Genomic DNA, 22,146 nt, shown 5'->3' on the forward strand with positions numbered 1-22,146 from the left:
TGTTACATTTTTGCTGTTATATAGTCATTTGACATAAGATTAAGTTTAATGCAGGGGACCACATTTTGGAGTGGGTGAACGCTGGCGAAATTGACAGTGTATTGGGAGGCTGGCTCCAATTCACTGACTTCCACATTTCACTGGAGCCCATCAGGCTGCATGTGCACCCCAGAGAAGGTGGTTGCCACTTCAGATCTATCAATCACTCAATTAGTAACATGGACGTGCGATAACCTTCAGACCGTGGGTTACTTAGGATCTTGCCAGTGAAAGCATAGCGAAAACAAGAACAATTGAGGAGACTGAAGTCAATTTAAGGAAATATGCCTAGAAATTCAGTACTCCCAGCTTTTTCTTATCAGCTTCTGGGCAAGAGTTTGATCACTGTACTTATGCTGAGATATTGGTTTACATGTTTCGGAAATGCCATCTAAACTTGGGAGGTTGAAGTACTTTGGAACACTGAGTTATCGGATCATCACGGTGGTTCGACTTGCAATGCTTACATTATACTGCTGCTTGCAGACCTACAGGAGGAAGGGGATGAGCAGGCACGTGCAGCCCACAGGAGGTCATAACCAACACACATGGTCTACAGGGAGAAGATTGGCTTCTTCTACATATCTGGGCACCAGTGTCTCAGCAGGTTCAGGGTGTTTTATCAGGAGGTGGAAGACATTTTCAAGCTGCTGGAATAAGACCTGGTGACCACGCTATATCATTGGCTGTCAAAATCACCACCTCGGGTGGATCCTGCCAAGTGTGCAGGATCTCACCGCAGCTGACACACAAATGCAGACCTCAGGTGGTGAAGGGCTTGTGTGCCAGGATCTCCAATTATGCCAACTATGCCTATGATAATGCCAGTCAGAGTGAATGACCACTCAGTTTTGCATCTTTTGCTGGTCATTCAAGAGTACATGGCACCATTGACTGCACACATGAAGCAATTTAAGTCAGCTCCAGATCACGCAGGAGAGTTTGTCAGCTGCAAGAGCTTCCACTCCAATATGCAGTTGGTGTGAAAAAAGATCTTTATGCTGGATTTCTTTTGCAGGATTCCTGGAGAGCTGCTATAATACATGTGTCCAGTGGCAGGCCACCCTCTCGGGTAGCTTCGCACTTGGAAGCAGAGATACTAGATGGCTGCCCAGAGAAAAGGATTACCAACTTAAAATATGGCTGATGACACCACTAGACACATGAAGAATGACCCAGGATCTTTATAATGACAGTTAGATGACCAATAGATGTGACATCGAGCAAGCTATTGGCATGCTGAAGATGTATTTCAGACACCTTGGCGCCCAACCGAGGCTTCAGAATGATTGTGGAATGTTGGGCTCTGTACAAAATTGCCCAGCAATGGGTATGGCAATGCAGGAGGAGCAAGGCACAAAGAAAAGATCCTCTTTGAGAAGAATGGAGGAGGGAGAGAAAGACAAGGAGGTGAAGGATGGTGCAGACTCACCTATGGTGCATAATACTGTTATAATGCGAGTTGGGGGGCACGGTAGCACAGTGGTTAGCACAGTTGCTTCACAGCTCCAGAGTCCCAGGTTCGATTCCTGGCTTGGGTCACTGTCTGTGCGGAGTCTCCACGTTCTCCCCATGTCTGCGTGGGTTTCCTCCGGGTGCTCCGGTTTCCTCCCACAGTCCAAAGATGTGCAGGTTAGGTTGATTGGCCATTCTAAATTGTCCTTCGTGTCCAAAAAGGTTAAATGGGGTTATTGGGTTATGGGGATAGGGTGGAGGTGTGGGCTTAGGTACGGTGCTCTTTCCAAGGGCCGGTGCCGACTCGATGGGCCGAATGGCCTCCTGCACTGTAAATTCTATCATTCTGTATAACTAGCCGGTAAGATCCAAGAATGGAACCTTGGCTCAAACGACCATGGGCTAAATTCTCCGTTTGGGAGACTAAGTGCTGACGCCCAGGGAGTATGTGTGGTCTTTCACGACCTAAAAATCAGCATGAAACCCTCACCAATTCCGGTACGGGTGAGGGGCTGGCACTGGCGCCAACTGAAACTCCCGCCGCCCGCGCGAAAACGATCGGAGAATGGCCGGTTCCCAGGCCGCGCATGCGCACGGCTGACGACCTACACCGGTTGCACCGTACAACATGGAGGCAGCCGTGCGCGACCCAAACTCGCCAACTGCGACCCCACAGCCCACCTCCTGGCCACCTCCCTCCAGTCCCCCCAGCCCTAGCAGAAGCAGCTGAACAGATCCCGGCCAAGTGTGGCGGCGCTGGACACAGTCCGCAGTCATCACGCCGGGTTCCCGCACTGTTGGGACCACACGTGGCCCGCGCCGTCGGGAAACCGGCACATCGGGGGCGGAGCATCGCGAATGGGCTGGCTGATGATGCGGCAACGGCGCGTGTCGCTTGTCACGATGACGCCCGTTTGGAGGGGCCGGAGCATGGCGGTCCGGCATCGAACCAGAGCCGGGCCCGATTTCGGCATGGAAATCCATTCTCCGGTCAATCGCGATCACCATTTTGGCGTCAGACTAGGAGAATCCCGCCCCATAACTTTTACTTTTTATAGAAAATGTGGAGCAATGTAGTCACAGGCCCCCTAATTGTTTAACAACAAGAAAAAAACATTTATTGAACATGAAAAGAATACTCCTTTAATCCCCCTCTATAGCTTCACAAAAGTGCCTACCATTTTCAAAAATAGCATGCCACTCTGAACCATATGGCAAATCCCAGTCAACCGATCTTCTGTTGATTTCTCTCACAATCCCCCAGATGATTGTCACATTGGGGTTTCCCAAGCTCCACTCCATAAAAGACTTGTTTTACAATTTTCTTTCAAACAAGGTGCCGAGCTGGCATTTTTGCGTGGAGGCGAGCGGGCTAGGGGTGCCCTGCGCGGGTGTTGGGGAAGGGGTGTGGTGTGGCCCGGGGACCCCCTCATAGTGAGTTGGGGTTTGGGGAGGTTCGGGGGTCGCGACGAGAGTTCCATAGATCGGAAAGTCATTTAAAAATGGCGTCCTGATCTCTCGCTACACTGAAGAATTCCGGGAAGCAGAGCTCCTCAGTGCTGAAATCGGGGCTACATGCGGCCTCGGCCTTGCATTCCCGGCTGTGGGCCCCGATCTAATCTGAGTGATGTTTGATAGAATTGTGTTTCTCGGCACTGGGAGCGCTGGGAAACACGCAGCTAAACACACTGGCTATGGGACTATGTTAAATATAATTTATAACAATTTCCTACATTCATCACAAAGACATAATTGGAAGGACCTGCAACATTATTGCACCCATGATTCAGACAGATTCTTTTCCTCTCTGCACTCATGTAAGTGCACCTAAAGGGCGCAATTCTCCCATCGGGAGACTAAGTCCTGACGCCGGAGTGAAAACCGCATCGGAGCCTGCTCCCAGCCCCCTATTCTTCCGCCCCCGGGGGGCTAGTAGCAGCGTCGCGTCATTTGCGCGCGCCGGGCCTTGGTGCCGCGTAAAAGCGGCGCCGGGTAAATGACGTCAACCGCGCATGCACGGGTTGGCCGGTGCTAACCCGCGCATGCGCGGTTGCCGTCCTCCCCGAGGCCGCCCCGCAAGAAGATGTCGGTCGGATGGATCTTGCGGGGCAGCGGAGGAAAGGAGGTCTTCCTTCAGAGAGGCCGGTCCGCCAATCGGTGGGCAGTGAACGTGGGCCAGACCCCTTTTGAGGCTGCCCCCCCCCCCCCCCCCCACAGGCCGCCCTCCCAGCATTCCCGCGCTGTTCCCACCGGCAGCGATCAGGTGTGGACGGCACCAGCGGGAAGCCGTCGTGTTGGGCAGGCCGCTCGGCCCTTCCGGGCCGGAGAATCGCCACTCGCCCGTTACAAACGGCGAGCGGCGATTCTCCCAGCGGCCAGCCATGACTTTCACCGCGCCAGTTTCGGGGTGGTGGGAGAATCGCGTGCGGGTGCCGGGGCAGCATGGCGGGACTCGCGAGGCGCCCCAGCGATTCTCCCACCCGGCGTAGGGGGGGGAGAATTCCGCCCAGAATGTCTACCAGTACACCATACATCTCTGTTGCTGCTCAACAGGTATCTTGTTCATTGGCAGCTCCTGGGGTGCACGATCCACATCCAGTTTAGCTGGGCCCCCAGTGCAGACTCTCCACTGCTGTCTATGATCTCACCATCTTCTCTTTCTGGCTTGTGAAGCTTGAGTCACCATCGTTTACCTTTCCCACTAGTGTGAGAATCTGAGTTGGTATATAATGTCTATAAGTTCTGTGACAGTTCACCCTCAGTTTGAGCTTCTTTGAGAAGTCAGCATTTTCATGGATGACCTTGATCATTGCCTGATGGTGCATGAAGACACTGCAGGAAATAAAGAGCGTGCATGAGTAAGCACTGTCTAGGTCAGAATCATTATGCACATGATCATATTTCAGTTGCTGTTGACATCAAGTCAGCATTACTGAGTGTTGAATGCCATGTTCTGTCATGAGGTTGCTAGTAGGCCCCAACTTCTCTATCACTGACAGCCAGGCAGATCAAGGCCTCACTAATCTCCAGCGCCTCTTCCTCCTCCTGTTGTCAGAATGGAGGTGATACCGGCTGTCCCTGGTATCCTGTCTTCATTTCTCCTACAAGGAGAAGAAATAAAAACCCATGGCTGAAAGTTATCGCACATGTCCACCTGATGGATGGAGGGGCTGCGCCTATGTTGGAGAGGCAAGACGATGAACATCCAAAGACTGTTTTTGAACAGCACCGCGAGAGACTGCAGTCCGAGTTAATCCCTCTTCTTGGAATCCTTTTCCCTGAATGTAATGAAGAAGGGAATTTCAGGCCTCAGCAATGCCACTGCGGTACAGGCCACTGCTGGTGCTTGGATGAAAGGGGACGGGAAATTCCTGGTACTCGGACTGCACCTGGAACCAGTCAACCACATTCTGGACTGCCAGGTCAGTCCGTATTTTAATTAAAATGATCAGTGTTGTGGCAAAAACTGAAGATTTCGAAGAGTCTTCATGTTTTTTAAAACAAGTCTCTCTTGGAGCCTGGAGAAACACCCATGTGTCATTGATAAAAAGTGATTACCCTGAACTAGCTGATCTCCTGTGATAATGACTAGCCTTCCACTATTGTTTGGCATTGTGCTGTGAGCACGGCTGCGACAAAAGATCTGACCCCATTCATTTGCATCTAAAAAGCCTGATTATCCTTCCTGATTATTTCCCCCACTCCTCCCATCTTCCCTTCTGTTAGCTAACCCCAAAGAGTCTTCATTTCAACCGCTTACTCTTTTCTATTGCTGATTCTCTGACTTCCTCGATCACCACAAATGAATTGATCGTTTATTCCGCCTTTCTCTTTCAGAAAGATGCCCCCACATCTTGTATCTAAGATGCAGAATTAGAGCAATGAACAAACCGATAAGAATGAAGGGTTAAAAGTAAAGAAATCCTCAGAAATCTAATTGATAAGGCATGGTGGCGCAGTGGCAATGCTGCCTCATGGCGCTGAGGTCCCAGGTTCGATCCTGGCCCCGGGTCACTGTCCGTGTGGAGTTTGCATTCTCCCCATGTCTGCGTGGGTTTCACCCCCACAACCCAAAGATGTGCAGGTTAGGTGGATTGGCCACACTAAATTGTCCCTGAATTGGAAACAAAAATAATTGGGCACTTTAAATTCATTAAAAAACTGTATAACATTGGTTGAAAATCTGAATTTTGGTGTGTGCAGCTGTATCCCTACACTTACCAAAATGGAAGGAATTTCAGGCGAAGATTAAACAGTTTATCGAGTATGAAAGTAATCGGCTTAAGAGGTGTTTTCATTCCAATAGTCAGACTGGTGACAGCCTTCATATATGTCTTGTGGCGGAGGTGAGCCGGACCTGTGTTCCGACTTCCAGCTTCAGAGAAGAGCCGGAATTCGGGGAAGTCGTTGGCTCGGGAGGATGCTGGTCAGGAAACCTGGTCGGCCCTGTGGGTCCCCCTCAAGATTAGAAAAGATGCCCTCAATTGGCCGGGGGGTCGGAGCATAGGCTGGAGGAGCAGGAAGCCCCAAAGCCTGGAGTGAACAGCGGGACAGCACTAAGGAGCGGAGGTTGAAGCTGATGAGTCACACAGGCCACAAATAGGGCAGATCGAAGCCTCTAGTGATGGCTGGAGCACGGGGAAGTGGCAGCAGATAGGGCAAACAGTTGCAGAAACTTGCAGATTACACTGGACAGCATCCCTGAATTTGAGAGGCCACAAGAAGAGGGAGAGTCCATTGTGTCTAGGTTGCAAGGTTATTGGGTTGATGTGGCCACAGAAAGTTAGCAACAGGAGCTCCACCAATTAAACTCTGCTATCCAGTTGATTAGAGGTCAGGATTCTCCGTTTGGGAGACTTTGGGCTGGATTCTCCGTTATTGGGTCTGTGTCCCCACACCGGCGTCAAAACTGGAGTTTGACGCCAGAAAAACTGGCTTAAAAGGGCCACATACTCCTTGCCCTACAGGGGCTAGCAGGGACCCGGTGTAGATCTAGCAGCTTTTGCCCCCGCACCTCCGGGTTGGAGGCTGCGTAAGCGCATGGTGGCAGCCTCGGACCACGGAGCTGGACCCCAAAGATAAACCTCCCGATCGGCCGTGTGCCCAACCCTCAAAGCCCGCACAGACGTTTACTGGCAGCCTATAAGGCCCCCCTACCCTCCGATCGGCCCGTCCCTGACTAGGGTGGCCGCGGACTGAGTCCGCAGCCGCCACGCGAGTATCCCGACTGGCTGGGCCACATTAGATCCATGCTGCCGGGACTTCGGCTGGTCGGGAGCGGTGAATGGCTTTGCGGGCCTCTGGCAATGGCCCCAGGTAGGTCCTAGGCAGTGAGCATGCCGCCTTTTGGTGCCCACAGAATCAGGGAACCGGTCGCGATTCCGTGTGGGAAAGCCGATTCTCCGCCCCGTGCCGGCTCCGATTTCGGCGTCGTGGTGCGGAGAATCCAGCCCTATGTTCTCCCAGTGGAGCTGAATTACAAGTGGTCTACACACCCACCCCTCAGTATTGAGACCCCTCTGGAAGTTAGAGAGCAGTCCAGTCAAGGCCATTGAGAAGAATTGCAGCTGTAACACTTACCTTGCAACACCCTGTGTCCATTCCTATCACTCTGTAATTTCTACCTCTCTTTGATGTGGTCAATATTTACAAACATTGGGATTTCACCACTTAAGCCACTGAATCATGAAGGGAGATGAATGGCTCAAACTGCAGATGGTTTGTAGAAGCTGTCAATCACAGACCACTACTAGAAAGTTATGAATGGCTTGCAGCTAATGGATCTGTGGGAACCAGATGAAAGTCACAGCTGCTCTCCTTCCAGGAAGGGGAACACATTCCAGGTGTCCCAGGACGGAGAATCTCGCCACAGGAGTTAAGCTCATGATGGAACCAAGGTGGATCTGGTTCATCAGCCATGAATATCCATTACAAATACTTTATTCCAACATTTAAGCTTTTACATTAATGTTTATGATGATTTGATGTCCGTGGAATAAAAAAATCTGTTTATAATCTTCATTCAGTCGGTGTGCTTGAATCTCATTTTGTAATTGTTACAAAATCCATCTCTTTTCATTTGATTAGAACACATTGAACGTCCGAAGACTGCCTGTGAACAGCACCGAGAGAGACTGCGAGCGGAACTGAACCTGCGTGAACCTCTTATTGGAGTCCATATCCCTGAGTGTGATGAAGAAGGGAACTTCAGGCCTCTGCAATGTCATGGCAGTACAGGCCATTGCTGGTGTGTGAATGAAAACGGACAAGAAATTCCTGGGACTAGGACACCACCTGGAACTGGTCAACCACAGTGTGGACAGCCAGGTCAGTCAGTGTTTTAATGAAGGAAAATGATCTCTATTGCAGGGAAACTGAGGAGTTCAAAGAGACTTCAATTTGTTTAAGTAAAACCTAACCTGAAATTTGGTTTATGGACCATATGTAATTCATAGAATCTGCTTGTTATAGAAAGAGCCAATTTTGAATCAAGTTAGTGATTGGCATAGGGTTGTATGTATAACCGGGTGAAAACACCTAACAACATTTATATACCTCCAAAATATTGGATTATCCTTCCTAATTATTCACCCCACCTTTCCCCATCATCCTCTTCTTTTTTTTTTAATGTATTTTATTCCAAACATATTCAAAAGTACAAAAACATAAATAATTCGGAGAACATTCTCCACATCACATGGTTCTCAGTTTGTACATGTTTTTCCCCCACACCCCGGCGACAAATTATTCCTCAAATATGGTTGTGAACATTCCCCACTTTCTCAAAGCCCTCCACTGATCCCCTCAATTCAAACTTAATCTTCTCCAGCTGGAGGAAGTCTGACAGGTCCCCTAGCCAGGCCGCCAACCTCGGCGGCATTGTCGGCCGCCATTCCAGCAAAATCCTTCGTCGGGCAACTAGAGAGGCGAAGGCCACCACATTGGCCTTCCGCCCCTCCGGCATTTCCGATACCTCAAAAATCGCTGCCATAGGCTCCGGCACAGCCTCTACCCCTACAATTTTTGCTACCGTCCCGAACTGCCCCTCCCAGTACCTCTCCAACTTCTCACACCCCCAAAACACGTGACGCGTGATTCGCTGGTCCTCGCCCACACTTCTCACACTCATCTGCCACCCCCTGGAAGAACCCACTCATCCTCGCCCGTGTCATGCACACCCTGTGTACCACGTTAAACTGTATCAAACTCATCCTCACACACGAGGAGGTCGAATTTACCTCACTCCACACTCCCCAACCTATCTTCCCCCCCCCCCCCCCCACCAACTCCTCTTCCCATTTCTCCTTGATCCTCACCACTTACACTCACCCCCCCCCCCCCCCCTTCCCCCCTGCTCCCCAGCCTCTTGCATATTTCCCCAATCCTACCCTCCCCTTCCACGTCTGGAAGCTGCAGTCGCTCCAATAAGGCATATTTCGACAGCTTGGGAAACCCTCTCCATCCCTTCCGTGCAAAGTTCCTCACTTGCATATACCTGAATTTGCTTCCCTTCAGGAGCTCCACCTTCTCCCGCAGCTCTTCCAAACTTGCAAACCTCTCCTCCACGTATAGATCCCTCGCCCTCACCAACCCCACCTCTCTCCACCTCCTAAACATGCCATTCAACTCCCCCAGCTTGAACCTATGGTTCTCACTCAGCGGTGTAAGCACGGACATCCCCTCCATCCTAAAATGTCTCCTCAGCTGGTTCCACACCTTTATTGTGGACTGTACGACAGGGCCTCAGTATATCTCCTCGGTGCCACTGGTAGCACCGTCACCACCATGGCCCCAGGCTGGACCCTCTATAGGACTCCCCCTCCATTCTAACCCCTTTTCCCTCCCATCACAGCCTCACTTTCTCCACATTCGTCGCCCAATAATAGTGCACAAGATTCGGTAACATCAACCTCCTTTCAGCCTCTGCCTCTGTAGCAATGCCCCCTTCACCCTAATTCCATGGGTACCTTCCCCACCCATGCAAACTCTAAAATGACTGCACCCAACTTCCGAAAAAAAAATGAAGATTAGGAGAGTCTGGAAAACTAATAGGAATCTTGACAGGTCGTTCATTTTCATCACCTGGACCCTCCCCGCCAGTGTCAAGTGTAACGTATCCCTTCTCCTAAAGTCCTCCTTTACCTCCTCCACCAACTTTGTTAAGTTCCATTTGTGCATCGTCGCCCATTCCCCCGTCACTTCGACCCCCAGACACCTGAACCTATGCTGGCTACCGTAAATGGCAATGCCCCCAAATTGGCTCCCCGACCCGCCTCATTCATCAGAAACACCTCACTTTTTGCCACATTCAAGTTGTAACCCGAGAAGGCCCCAAGCCTCTCTAATTAGCCCATAATTCTCCTCATACTCTCCAATGGGTCGGATACAAACAGCAGCAGGTCGTCTGCATACAGCGACACCCGGTGCTCCCTACTCCCCCTTGTAATACGCTGCCACTCTGCTGACCCCCTAAGGGCCACCACCAAGGGTTCTATCGCCAGCGCAAACGACAACGGTGTCAGTGGACACCCCGTCTTGTTCCCCTGTGCAACTCGAAACTGCGAATTCCTCTCGTTTGTCCGTACACTCGCCACTGGGGCCACATACAGCAGACGTACTCATGCCACAAACCCAAACCGTCCCAGGACCTTGAACAGGTACAGCCACTTCACCCGGTTGAAAGCCTTCTCCCTGTCCATTGATACCATCTCCGGTACCCACCTTCGGGGTCATAATCACAGTTAGCACTCACAAATATTACTAGAAAGTTGCTGCCCTTCTCGAAACCCGTTTGGTCCTCAGCAACCACCCCCGAAACGCATCCTTCCATCCTCCTCGCCACTAACTTTGCCAACACTCTCGCATCTATAATCAACAGTGATATGGGCCTGTATGACCCACACCCTAGTGGGTCCTTCCCTTTCTTTGATATTAGCGTGATCGTCGTCTGTGTCAGTGTATCCGGCAGCTCCCACTTCTTCAGTGCCTCGCTAAACGTCTCCAATAAATGTGGTGCCAACTCCGCCGCAAACTCCTTCTAGAACTCCGCCCGGTAACCATCCGGCCCCAGGGTCTTCCCGACTTCATCCTTCTTATGCTTTCCATTACCTCTCTCAACTCTAAAGGCTCCAGGGCAGCACGGTGGCACAGTAGTTAGCACTGCTGCCTCACGCCGCTGTGGTCCCAGGTTCGATCCCGGCTCTGGGTCACTGTCCGTGTGGAGTTTGCACACTCTCCCCGTGTTTGCGTGGGTTTCGCCCCCACAACCCAAAGATGTGCAGGGTAGGTGGATTGGCCACGCTAAATTGCCCCTTAATTGGAAAAAATGAATTGGGTACTCTAAATTAATAAAAATAAACTCTAAAGGCTCCTCCAGCGCCCGCCTCCTCTCTTCATCCAACTATGGGAATTCCAACCCGTCCAAAAACAGCTCCGTGTCCCCTTCCTCACCACCCGGATCGGTCCTGTACAATTTCTCATAGAACTCCCTGAACGCCTCATTTATCTTCACCTGCTCCGACACAACTTTCCCCTTCCCTGTCCGTACCCTCAGGGTTTCTCTGGATGCGGCCTGCCTCTGTAGCAGATGGGTTAGCATGTAGCTCACCTTTTCTCCATATTCATACTGCCCCCCTCGCCCTCAGTAGCTGCCCAATAGCCTTTCCTATCATCAGCCTGTCAAACTGCCCCTCTAACCTCTTTCTCTTCGGTAATCTCTCCTTGGTGGAGGCCCTCGAATATTTTCTGTCCACCTCGACTGTCTCACCCAATAACCGTCCATACTCCTCCCTTCCTCTCCTATCTCTGTGAGCCTTGAACGAGATAATATCCCGCTGAACCACCGCTTTCAATGCCTCCCAGAGTGTAGCTGCCAATACTGCCCCATTCTGGTCTAACTCCACATCGTCCTTAATCACCGACTGCACCTTGCCACAGAATCCCTTGTCCTCTAAAAGCCCCAAGTGTGACCTCCATCCCGGCCTCTGTTCCTGCTTTGAGCTATGTCGAACCTCCAGCCAGTGCAATGCATGGTCAGAAATCACGATTCCCGCATTCTCTGCCCCACCACCCCCACCAACACCTCTCGGCTTACCACAAAGAAATCAATTCTGGAGCATATTTTGTACATGTTGGAGAAGGAGTACTCTTTCCCCGGGTTCCTAAAACTCCACAGATCCACCTTTCCCGTCCTTTCCATAAACCCTCCCAGCTCCTTTGCCATCCTTCACCTTCCCATTGACCTGGGGCTCTACCTGTCCACCCTCGGCTCCATTACATAGATAAAATCTCGTTCCATGATCAACTGGTGCGTGACCAGGTCTGGAATCGCTCCCAGAAACCCCTTCACAAACCCCACGTCGTCCCAATTCTGTGCATATACATTCACTCGCACCACCGGCGTCCCCTCCAACTACCCGCTCGCTATCACGTGTATATATCTACCTCCTGGATCCCGCATTTCCTTGGCCCCTACAAACCCCGCCCGTTTGCTCAACAGGATGGTGCCCCCCCCCCCCGCGCGACTTTGAATCGAAACCCAAGTGAAATACCTGACCCACCCATCCCTTTCTCAACCTAACCTGATGGTGGTGTGTCTCCTGCAAAAAGACCACTCCCGCCTTCAAGCTCCTCAAGTGCGCAAAGACCCGAGACCTTTTCACTGACTCGTCCAGCCCGCATGTTCCATGTTACGAAATTTACAAGAGGCATGCGCCCCCAGTCCCCTCTGCTGTCCACCATCTTCCCCTACCGATTCTAACCCCTTTAATTTCACCCTAAACCGGGCCCATCCAAGATGGCTCTCTTCTCCATCCATGACCCTGCTCCTCCTCTGCAACATTGCATCCGCCCCGGCCAACCTCCGAGGCCACCTCCCCCACCTTACTTCCGTTCACCAGTATTACTTGCCAGCTCCTGCCCCTCCCTCCCACCCTTCCCTCCTTGATCTGTGCAAACTGCTCCCTGTGTACCTCCCCCTCTCCACCCAAACAAAGACACATTCAAAGCCACAGGTCATCTCCTCCAAAAAGTAAAACACCACCACAGGCGGTCGGGGAGCAGCTGTCCCCTTTCAAACGTATTTCCCCTTAACGAGTAATCACAACTACACAATCGCACCACTAGAGAAGAAACCACCCCCACGTCCTCCAGCACCAACTACCCTTCCGAACTCCGTTGTTCCAACTCCACCCTCTCCCATCAGCGTTCAATTCTCCCCCAGTTTATGATCTCTAATAAAGTCATTGGCCTCCTCTGGGGTTTCTGAATCGTACTCTCGGCCTTCAAACGTCACCCACAGTTTTGCCGGGTACAGCACCCCAAACTTGATCTGCTTTCGATAAAGAGCCACTTTGACCTTGTTGAACCCGGTGTGCCTTTTCATTAGCTCCGCTTCAGACTTTATTCCCCTCCCATTCGCAGTGCCGTTTCTCCCTGGCCCACTGCAGTATCTTTTCCTTCTCCACAAACTTGTGGAGTCTCACAATCAGCGCCCGTGGTGGTTTCCCCGCTCTTGGCTTCTGCCTTTTTTTTTAATGTATTTTATTTCAAACATGTATCAAAACAAGTTACAGCAAATAAATACCCTGGGAAACATACTTCCCAGTCATCAACTGTACAGAGTTTTCCCCTTTTTCACCCTCTCCCGCCTCCCCACGACGAACAGTTCCTCAAATACGGTCACAAACATCCCCCACCTTTTCTTAAACCCCCTTAACTCACACTTTATCTTCTCCAATCGCAGGAAGTCATACAGATCACCCAACCAAGCCACTACCCCCGGTGGCGATGCCGACTGCTACTCCAGTAAAATTCGTCTCCGTGTAATCAGAGAGGCGAAGGCCAAGACATCGGCCTTCCTCCTCTACATGAGCTCCGGCTTCTCTGAAACCCCAAGTATCGCCACCAAAGGGTCCGGGTCCACCTCATTCTCCACTATTCTAGCTAAGACTGCAAACACTCTCGCCCAGAATCTTCCCAATTTTTCACAACCCCAAAGCATGTACGCGTGATTCGTTGGCCCCCACCCACACCTCTCACACTCATCTGCCTCCCCCTGAAAGAACCCACTCATTCTCGCCCGAGTCTTATGCACCCTGTGCACCACCTTATCAGGCTCATCCTTGGACAAGAGGAGGTCCCATTTATCCTACGCAGTGCCTCACTCCATACACCCCTCCCAACTCCGCTTCCCATTTCTCCTTGATCTTCACCACCCGCTCGCCTCCCTGCTCCCCCAGCCACTTGTATACCTCTTGGCTTCTGCCTTAGCGACCTGTGCGCTCTATCCATCTCTGGGGCCTTTTCCAGCACCCCCTCCACTACCAGCCCCGCCAGCATCCTTGAGACGTATCTCATAGCACCTGTGCCTTCCACACATTCAGGCAGGCCAATGATACGCAGGTTCTGCCTTCTCGATCTGTTCTCCTGCTCCTCTACCTTTGCCCTTAATGACTTGCAACAATTCCCCAGGAACCCAACTCCCCCTCCAGTGCCACAACCTGATCACTGTGGTCGGACATCACCCTCTCCATCACCTGGATCTGCGACCCCTGTGCCTCCATGCACCTTTCGACTCTCTCTATCGAGCCTTTCAAGTATTACCGCTCCTTCCAAAAACCTACTGTATCTCCTTTCATTGCCTGTGGAACTCCTCTCTGATGAACACCATCACCTGCTCCATCTGGGGTTTTCCAGCATGTGGCAACCCTTCCCCCTCCGCCATCTTTCCAATTGTTGCTGCACCACAAGTCTATTCCAGTTCCTTGGCCAGGTCTTTAACCTTCTTCTGCCGGGTCTGATAACCAGCAAACATGCCACTCCCGGGAGGAACATCTCCTCCACACCTTTTTGACACTGTCCTGTCAAAATTCCCCCGTTTTCGGGTAAAAAGCTCAAATCAACCCCTTTGAACCGGAGCTGCCCTATGTGCGACCACTCACTCCATGGTCATCTTGGAAGTCCCCGCCATCCTCTTCTGTTGCCAACCAGCTTCCTTCATTTTGACTGATCTCTCTTTTCTCCTGCTGTATTTCTAACTTCCTTATTCTCACCATTTATTGAGATTTTGCAGATATGGAATATGGCAGTTTATCCTTTAAAACAGAGATGAGGAAGAATTTCTTCAGCCAGAGGGTGGCGAATCTGTGGAACTCTTTTTCGCAGAGGGCTGTGGAGGCCAAATAACTGAGTCTCTTTAAGACAGAGATAGATAGGTTTTGATCAAAAAGGGGATCAGGGATTATGGGGAGAAGGCAGAAGAATGGGGATGAGAAAAATATCAGCCATTTTTAAAAACAAATAAATTTAGAGTACCCAATTCATTTTTTTCCAATTAGGGGGCAATTTAGCGTGTTCAATCCACCTACCTTGTGCATCTTTGTGTTGTGGGGGCGAAACCCACGCAAACATGGGGAGAATGTGCAAACTCCACACGGAGAGTGACCCAGAGCCGGGATCGAACCTGGGACCTCAGCGCCATGAGGCAGCACGGCTAACCCACTGCACCACCGTGCTGCCTTGATATCAGCCATGATTGAATGGCGGAGCAGACTCGATGGGCCGAGTGGCCTAATTCTGCTCCTATGTGTTATGGTCTTATTTTCACCCTAAGGTTAATCAAGAGGCATAATTAATAACCTGAAAATTAAATAAATATAACGAAACCACAAAAAAGTAAAATGAATAAAATTTCAGTGCATTAGCTTTTTGATCTTTTTGTTTCATTATCCCAGTGTCTGCAGTTTCTCTTGTAAGTTAAATTCCCACATTTTGCTACATTTTTGCCAGCATACAATTCTGCGACATAGAAAACTTTCTACCCAAGGACAGTTTTCTACCAATCACCTTTCAGAAAAATAAATTCTATACAGCCATTGAAAGTTGATGGGCCAGCCACAAACAATCCATTTCAGATGGGATGCCTTCCGATGGCGCACCTTTGCTCATGACTGAAGAGACCACTCCCGGAGAGGCAGGTTCTGCCACAATCTCTGCATATTCCATATTGGCTGTGTGTTCCGTTTTTGGTGTTGCCAATCTGCTGTGATCACTGGTCATCGTGGTGGTGCACTCTGGCCTGCAGGGGGCATCACCATTTCCCTCTGAAGTCAGCTAGTGACTCCTAGGTGTGATAATTGATGCCTAGGGCCTTCACGTCAGGCTTTACAAGAATGCTTGAAGTGGACACCTTTGGATGTCCCTCTGGTCATCTGGCTCCAGTTACCTTACCATGCAGAAAGTCCTTGCATATCCGACCATCTTCTATCCTGCGGACATGATGTCTGAGCGAATGAAGCTGCCTTTGTTTGATGATTACAAACAAAGTTGGGCGCTCCATCTTTTGAAGTTCCCTTCTTCATCACAGTCTGGGATATGGACTACCACATTTGTGATTTTATCCTGCTAGGATATACTCATAACCTGCCACAGGCAATGAAAATGGAAATTATGGAGCTTCTTTTCTTGATAGCTGGAGGTTGTCCCCATGTTTTGGTGCCAGACAGCAATGTTCTGAGATCACAGGCCTATTAGACCATGATAGCCTGATCCTCGGGGTCAGCATGATGTCCCCTGTGTGTTTCCTGTGTTACCCAAAAATGGCCATGCTTTCCCCCTATCAGTATCATGTGGGCCCAAGGTAACAAAATTTGAGAACTGCATCCAGTGGGACGTTATTTAGTGTGATCATGAGTGAGAAATAAGGCCTTATCCCACAACCAGGTTTTCTTGACGTTTGTAGTTGGGGCGAAGGAGTTACAGGCAGGGAAGAGACAGCCCATGAGTAACTGAGTGAACTGTTTGAATGACTAGCACAGCATCACCAGCATAGGGGAGTTCTCTGATCAGGAAGCAATGTGTTTTTGTCTTTGCTTTCGGCCTTGATAGAATTGTCGAACTTGTGGTCTGACCTGTCGTCTGACCCAGTGTCCAAATAGGCTCATTCCATCTGCAGAGAAACCAACAATCAGTAGAATGGAGAAGAAGATACCAAACAGAATGGGGGTGAGGCTACAGCCCAATTTCACTCCATTCTTTGCTCTGAAATAGTCAGAAGTGCAGTCATCAGATTGTACAATTTTATGATAGATGGAGCGAATGAGAGGGGCTTTGGTGGACAGCCAATTTTCCCCAAAGTCTTGTAGAGCCCTGCACCTCTGGCACTGTTGCGTGCCTTAATGAAATCCACAAAAGTAAGGTAAAGGGATTTGCCCCCTTCCCTATACTTCTCTGTTGGCTGCGAGGTGGGGTCGTTTACGGCCACAATAGAACTGCCGGCACAGAAACCGGGCTGTGTTTCTGCAGACATTCAATCTGCAAGTATTTGGAGCCTGTTATGTGTGACTCTAGCAAAGGCCTTCCCCGTGATGCTCAGGAGTGAGATGCCTCTGCAGTTGTTGCAGTCTCCTCTGTTGCCTTTGTTTTTGTATGGTGATTTTTCCATCACACAATTCCTGTGGAATGGAGCATACTTTCCAACAGAAAAGTAGACGTTGATTGGAGGCATGGCGTTAGATGGGACTTTCCGTGCTTGAGCAGTTTGGCTCGGTTTCCATCCTTGTCTGGTACCTTTCTGTGCTAAGCGGTTTACGGCCTTCTCAAGCTCAGTGATGAGGGTTCTTCATCAAACTCGTCCATGACTGGAAGCTGTGAGAGGGCATCAAATGCGGACTGAGAGATATCTGACTCACAGCAGTACAGTTCACAGAAGTGTTCAGGCCTGTGGGACATCTGTTTACTTCTGCCGTTGAATACTTCACCACCTGCCATCTTCAGCAGACAACTTTGGTGATGGCAGGGCCAAGTGCCCTCGTGATCCCTTTGTGCATCGCACATACGTTTCCATTGTCACAGGCTGTTTGTTCAACCCATTAAATCCTTTACAGCCTCATTCTTTCAAAGCAAATTCCTGGAACAAAAATTTATGAAACTGTTATAAAAAAATTTATGACTGGGAGTTAAATATCCGAGGGTATCAAACTTTTTGGAAGGACAGAGTGGATGGTAAGGGAGGTGGTGTAGCTTTGTTATTTAAGGATGACATCCGGGCAACAGTAAGGGATGACATCGGTGCTATGGAGGATAAGGTTGAATCCATTTGGGTGGAAATCAGGAATAGTAAGGCGAAAAAGTCACTGATAGGAGTAATCTATAGGCCACCAAATAGTAACATTATGGTGGGGCAGGCAATAAACAAAGAAATAACAGATGCATGTAGAAATGGTACAGCAGTTATCATGGGGGATTTTAATCTACATGTTGATTGGTTTAACCAGGTCGGTCAAGGCAGCCTTGAGGAGGAGTTTATAGAATGTATCCGCGATAGTTTCCTCGAACAGTATGTAATGGAACCTACGAGGGAACAAGCGGTCCTAGATCTGGTCCTGTGTAATGAGACAGGATTGATTCAGGATCTCATAGTTAGGGATCCTCTCGGAAGGAGCGATCACAATATGGTGGAATTTAAAATACAGATGGAGGGTGAGAAGGTAAAATCAAGCACAAGTGTTTTGTGCTTAAACAAAGGAGATTACAATGGGATGAGAGAAGAACTAGCTAAGGTAGACTGGGAGCAAAGACTTTATGGTGAAACAGTTGAGGAACAGTGGAGAACCTTCCAAGTGATTTTTCACAGTGCCCAGCAAAGGTTTATACCAACAAAAAGGAAGGACGGTAAAAAGAGGGAAAATCGACCGTGGATATCTAAGGAAATAAGAGAGAGTATCAAATTGAAGGAAAAAACATACAAAGTAGCAAAGATCAGTGGGAGACTAGAGGACTGGGAAATCTTTAGGGGGAAACAGAAAGCTACTAAAAAAGCTATAAAGAAGAGTAAGATAGATTATGAGAGTAAACTTGCTCAGAATATAAAAACAGATAGTAAAAGTTTCTACAAATACATAAAACAAAAAAGAGTGGCTAAGGTAAATATTGGTCCTTTAGAGGATGAGAAGGGAGATTTAATAATGGGAGATGAGGAAATGGCTGAGGAACTGAACAGGTTTTTTGGGTCGGTCTTCACAGTGGAAGACACAAATAACATGCCAGTGACTGATGGAAATGAGGCTATGACAGGTGAGGACCTTGAGAGGATTGATATCACCAAGGAGGTAGTGATGGGCAAGCTAATGGGGCTAAAGGTAGACAAGTCTCCTGGCCCTGATGGAATGCATCCCAGAGTGCTAAAAGAGATGGCTAGGGAAATTGCAAATGCACTAGTGATAATTTACCAAAATTCACTAGACTCTGGGGTGGTCCCGGCGGATTAGAAATTAGCAAACGTGACACCACTGTTTAAAAAAGGAGGTAGGCAGAAAGTGGGTAATTATAGGCCAGTGAGCTTAACTTCGGTAGTAGGGAAGATGCTGGAATCTATCATCAAGGAAGAAATAGCAAGGCATCTGGATGGAAATTGTCCCATTGGACAGACGCAGCATGGGTTCATAAAGGGCAGGTCGTGCCTAACTAATTTAGTGGAATTATTTGAGGACATTAACAGTGCGGTAGATAACGGGGAGCCAATGGATGTGGTATATCTGGATTTCCAGAAAGCCTTTGACAAGGTGCCACACAAAAGGTTGTTGCATAAGATAAAGATGCATGGCATTAAGGGGAAAGTAGTAGCATGGATAGAGGATTGGTTAAATAATAGAAAGCAAAGAGTGGGGATTAATGGGTGTTTCTCTGGTTGGCAATCAGTAGCGAGTGGTGTCCCTCAGGGATCAGTGTTGGGCCCACAACTGTTCACAATTTACATAGATGATTTGGAGTTGGGGACCAAGGGCAATGTGTCCAAGTTTGCAGACGACACTAAGATAAGTGGTAAAGCAAAAAGTGCAGAGGATACTGGAAGTCTGCAGAGGGATTTGGATAGGCTAAGTGAATGGGCTAGGGTCTGGCAGATGGAATACAATGTCGACAAATGTGAGGTTATCCATTTTGGTAGGAATAACAGCAAAAGGGATTATTATTTAAATGATAAAATATTAAAACATGCTGCTGTGCAGAGAGACCTGGGTGTGCTAGTGCATGAGTCGCAGAAAGTTGGTTTTCAGGTGCAACAGTGATTAAGAAGGCAAATGGAATTTTGTCCTTCATTGCTAGAGGGATGGAGTTTAAGACTAGGGAGGTTATGCTGCAATTGTATAAGATGTTAGTGAGGCCACACCTGGAGTATTGTGTTCAGTTTTGGTCTCCTTACTTGAGAAAGGACGTACTGGCACTGGAGTGTGTGCAGAGGAGATTCACTAGGTTAATCCCAGAGCTGAAGGGGTTGGATTACGAGGAGAGGTTGAGTAGACTGGGACTGTACTCGTTGAAATTTAGAAGGATGAGGGGGGATCTTATAGAAACATATAAGATTATGAAGGGAATAGATAGGATAGATGCGGGCAGGTTGTTTCCACTGGCGGGTGAAAGCAGAACTAGGGGGCATAGCCTCAAAATAAGGGGAAATAGATTTAGGACTGAGATTAGGAGGAACTTCTTCACCCAAAGGGTTGTGAATCTATGGACTTCCTTGCCCAGTGAAGCAGTAGAGGCTCCTTCATTAAATGTTTTTAAGATAAAGATAGATCGTTTTTTGAAGAATAAAGGGATTAAGGGTTATGGTGTTCGGGCCGGAAAGTGGAGCTGAGTCCACAAAAGATCAGCCATGATCTCATTGAATGGTGGAGCAGGTTCGAGGGGCCAGATGGTCTACTCCTGCTCCTAGTTCTTATGTTCTTATGTTCTTATGTTGCCATCACTGTTACAATAGAATCGCAAAAATCTAAAATATATCAAATAATAAAGGAATCTAAGATTGTATCTGGAATGTAATATTGGCAGTAATTCTGGTTGGCAGCGGTGTGTGCCTGATTGTGACGGTAGTGAAAATAATATAAGGTATCTGAAAGAATATCACATGTTAATGATACTGAGTCTGGTGTCAACACACCTTTCCAGGAAGATAATGTTGTGCCACCCAGTTTGAGCGACTTCTTCTACTTCTAATTTGTTATTGTACCAAAACAAGTTTACTTTTATTTGATTAGCAAGCAATGAACGTCCAAAGACTGCTTGCGAACAGTATCAAGAGAGATTGCAAGCAGAGTCGTATGGATCGCAACCTCTTGTTGGAATCCATATCCCTGAGTGTGATGAAGATGGAAACTTCAGGCCTCTGCAATGTCACAGCAGTACAGGCCACTGCTGGTGTGTGTATGAAAATGGACAAGAAATCCCTGGGACAAGGACACCGTCTGGAACTGGTCAACCAGAGTGCAGGCTGCCAGGTCAGTCAGTGTTTTAAATTTAGAGAATGGCCTATGTTGCAGCAAAGATGATAGGTCAAAAAGGACATTGCTTTAAAAAGTGATCTGAATGGCAATAGGTACTGGTGTAATTCCTTGAAGTCGATTAGCACAGAAACCAGTGATAGAGGCACCTGTTATCTATTATAGCTGTGACGTACCTGTTTGTGTTGCTGCTTCTGCTGTCTGTCTTGTTTCTGATCTGTGGTCCAGGGTAAGGTAGCTCCCACATTGGGCTGAATGTTGAAATATGAGCAGTGTAGATCAATCGATATAAACCCCAGAATAGTAGAATTGACTTCCAAAGTATTGGAAATCACATTCAGAGCACGCTTTCAGAACAAATCCTACGAGCAAAGGCTTTTCACCCAGGTAAGGAAATAGATGAAATCTAAGTGTTTAAATCATTTCTTTTTAAAAATAAATTTAGAGTACCCAATTATTTTTTCCAATTGGGGGACAATTTAATGTGGCCAGTCCACCTAACCTGCACATCTTTGGGTTGTGGGGGTGAAACCCACGCAGACACGGGGAGAACGTGCAAATTCCACACGGACAGTGATCCAAGGCCGGGATTCAAACCCGGGTCCTCAGCGCCATAGGCAGCAATGCTAACCACTGTGCCACCATGCTGCCCTGTGTTTAAATCATTTCTTGCCTGTACCTTGATCAGCCCTCTCAAATCCCATTAACTCTCGCCTTGATTTCCCTGGCATGTCCTCGAAGTCCCAGAAATCTGTGCATACATTATTAACATCAGAATTCAGGGTTAAAAAAGAATGATGTTGAAAATTTAACACATTTTTCTTACCAATCTGCCTGTCCCATGTAGGATTCCCACGCAGGGCACGTTGAGGTTAAGGTGGAGCTAGGTGCGCTGCTGCTGGATTCTCAACACAATGGAAATTGTAGCCCCTTTAACCAATGATTCAATCGCAAATTCACCCATCTGGCCAGGTTAAAATCCCACTCCCCCTCTTCAGAATCTTGGTCCCCAATTAAAGTTTTCTCTGAAATAACATTATTTCCCTTCACAATCACATTCTACTAAATCAATTTCTTTCCAGTAACGCTTCAATTAGGAGGTTCTGCAGGATACCACTGACAAGGCAGTTCCCCACAACAGACTCTCAATAAGTAATATCAGATAATAGAGATTTGGGCTTGTGTCACAAATGAACTGTTTAACACTTGTTCAAAATACTAACTCCTGGTGGGCATAGGGGTATCCTTGATAATTATTGAATTTGGATCAATTTGAGGTGATAAATTGACTAGGTTGTGTGAAATGTATTGTATGTAAAGTTTATAAATGGATTAGTGATAGCAGCTAGTGGATGCTACATAACGTATTTAAGGG

At 48.5% G+C, this 22,146-nt stretch overlaps 1 protein-coding gene across 9 annotated transcripts in view; it reads left to right on the top strand.

The window, feature by feature from the left end:
- Nucleotides 1-22,146, top strand: part of nid2a (nidogen 2a (osteonidogen)) — a 277,646-nt gene that overhangs the window by 94,356 nt on the left and 161,144 nt on the right. For 7 of the 9 annotated variants that reach the window (XM_072489757.1, XM_072489756.1, XM_072489755.1 and 4 more), the window contains exons 13-14: nucleotides 7,582-7,821; nucleotides 20,529-20,768. The exons of 1 other annotated variant lie outside the window; for it this stretch is intronic. In XM_072489757.1, coding sequence (XP_072345858.1) covers nucleotides 7,582-7,821; nucleotides 20,529-20,768 — 480 coding nt within the window. The remainder of the gene's footprint in view (nucleotides 1-7,581; nucleotides 7,822-20,528; nucleotides 20,769-22,146) is intronic. One more of the 9 variants, XM_072489753.1, reaches the window with a different exon arrangement.

This window comes from Scyliorhinus torazame, chromosome 2 (genome assembly GCF_047496885.1).
Source record: "Scyliorhinus torazame isolate Kashiwa2021f chromosome 2, sScyTor2.1, whole genome shotgun sequence".
NCBI classification, from domain to species: domain Eukaryota; kingdom Metazoa; phylum Chordata; class Chondrichthyes; order Carcharhiniformes; family Scyliorhinidae; genus Scyliorhinus; species Scyliorhinus torazame.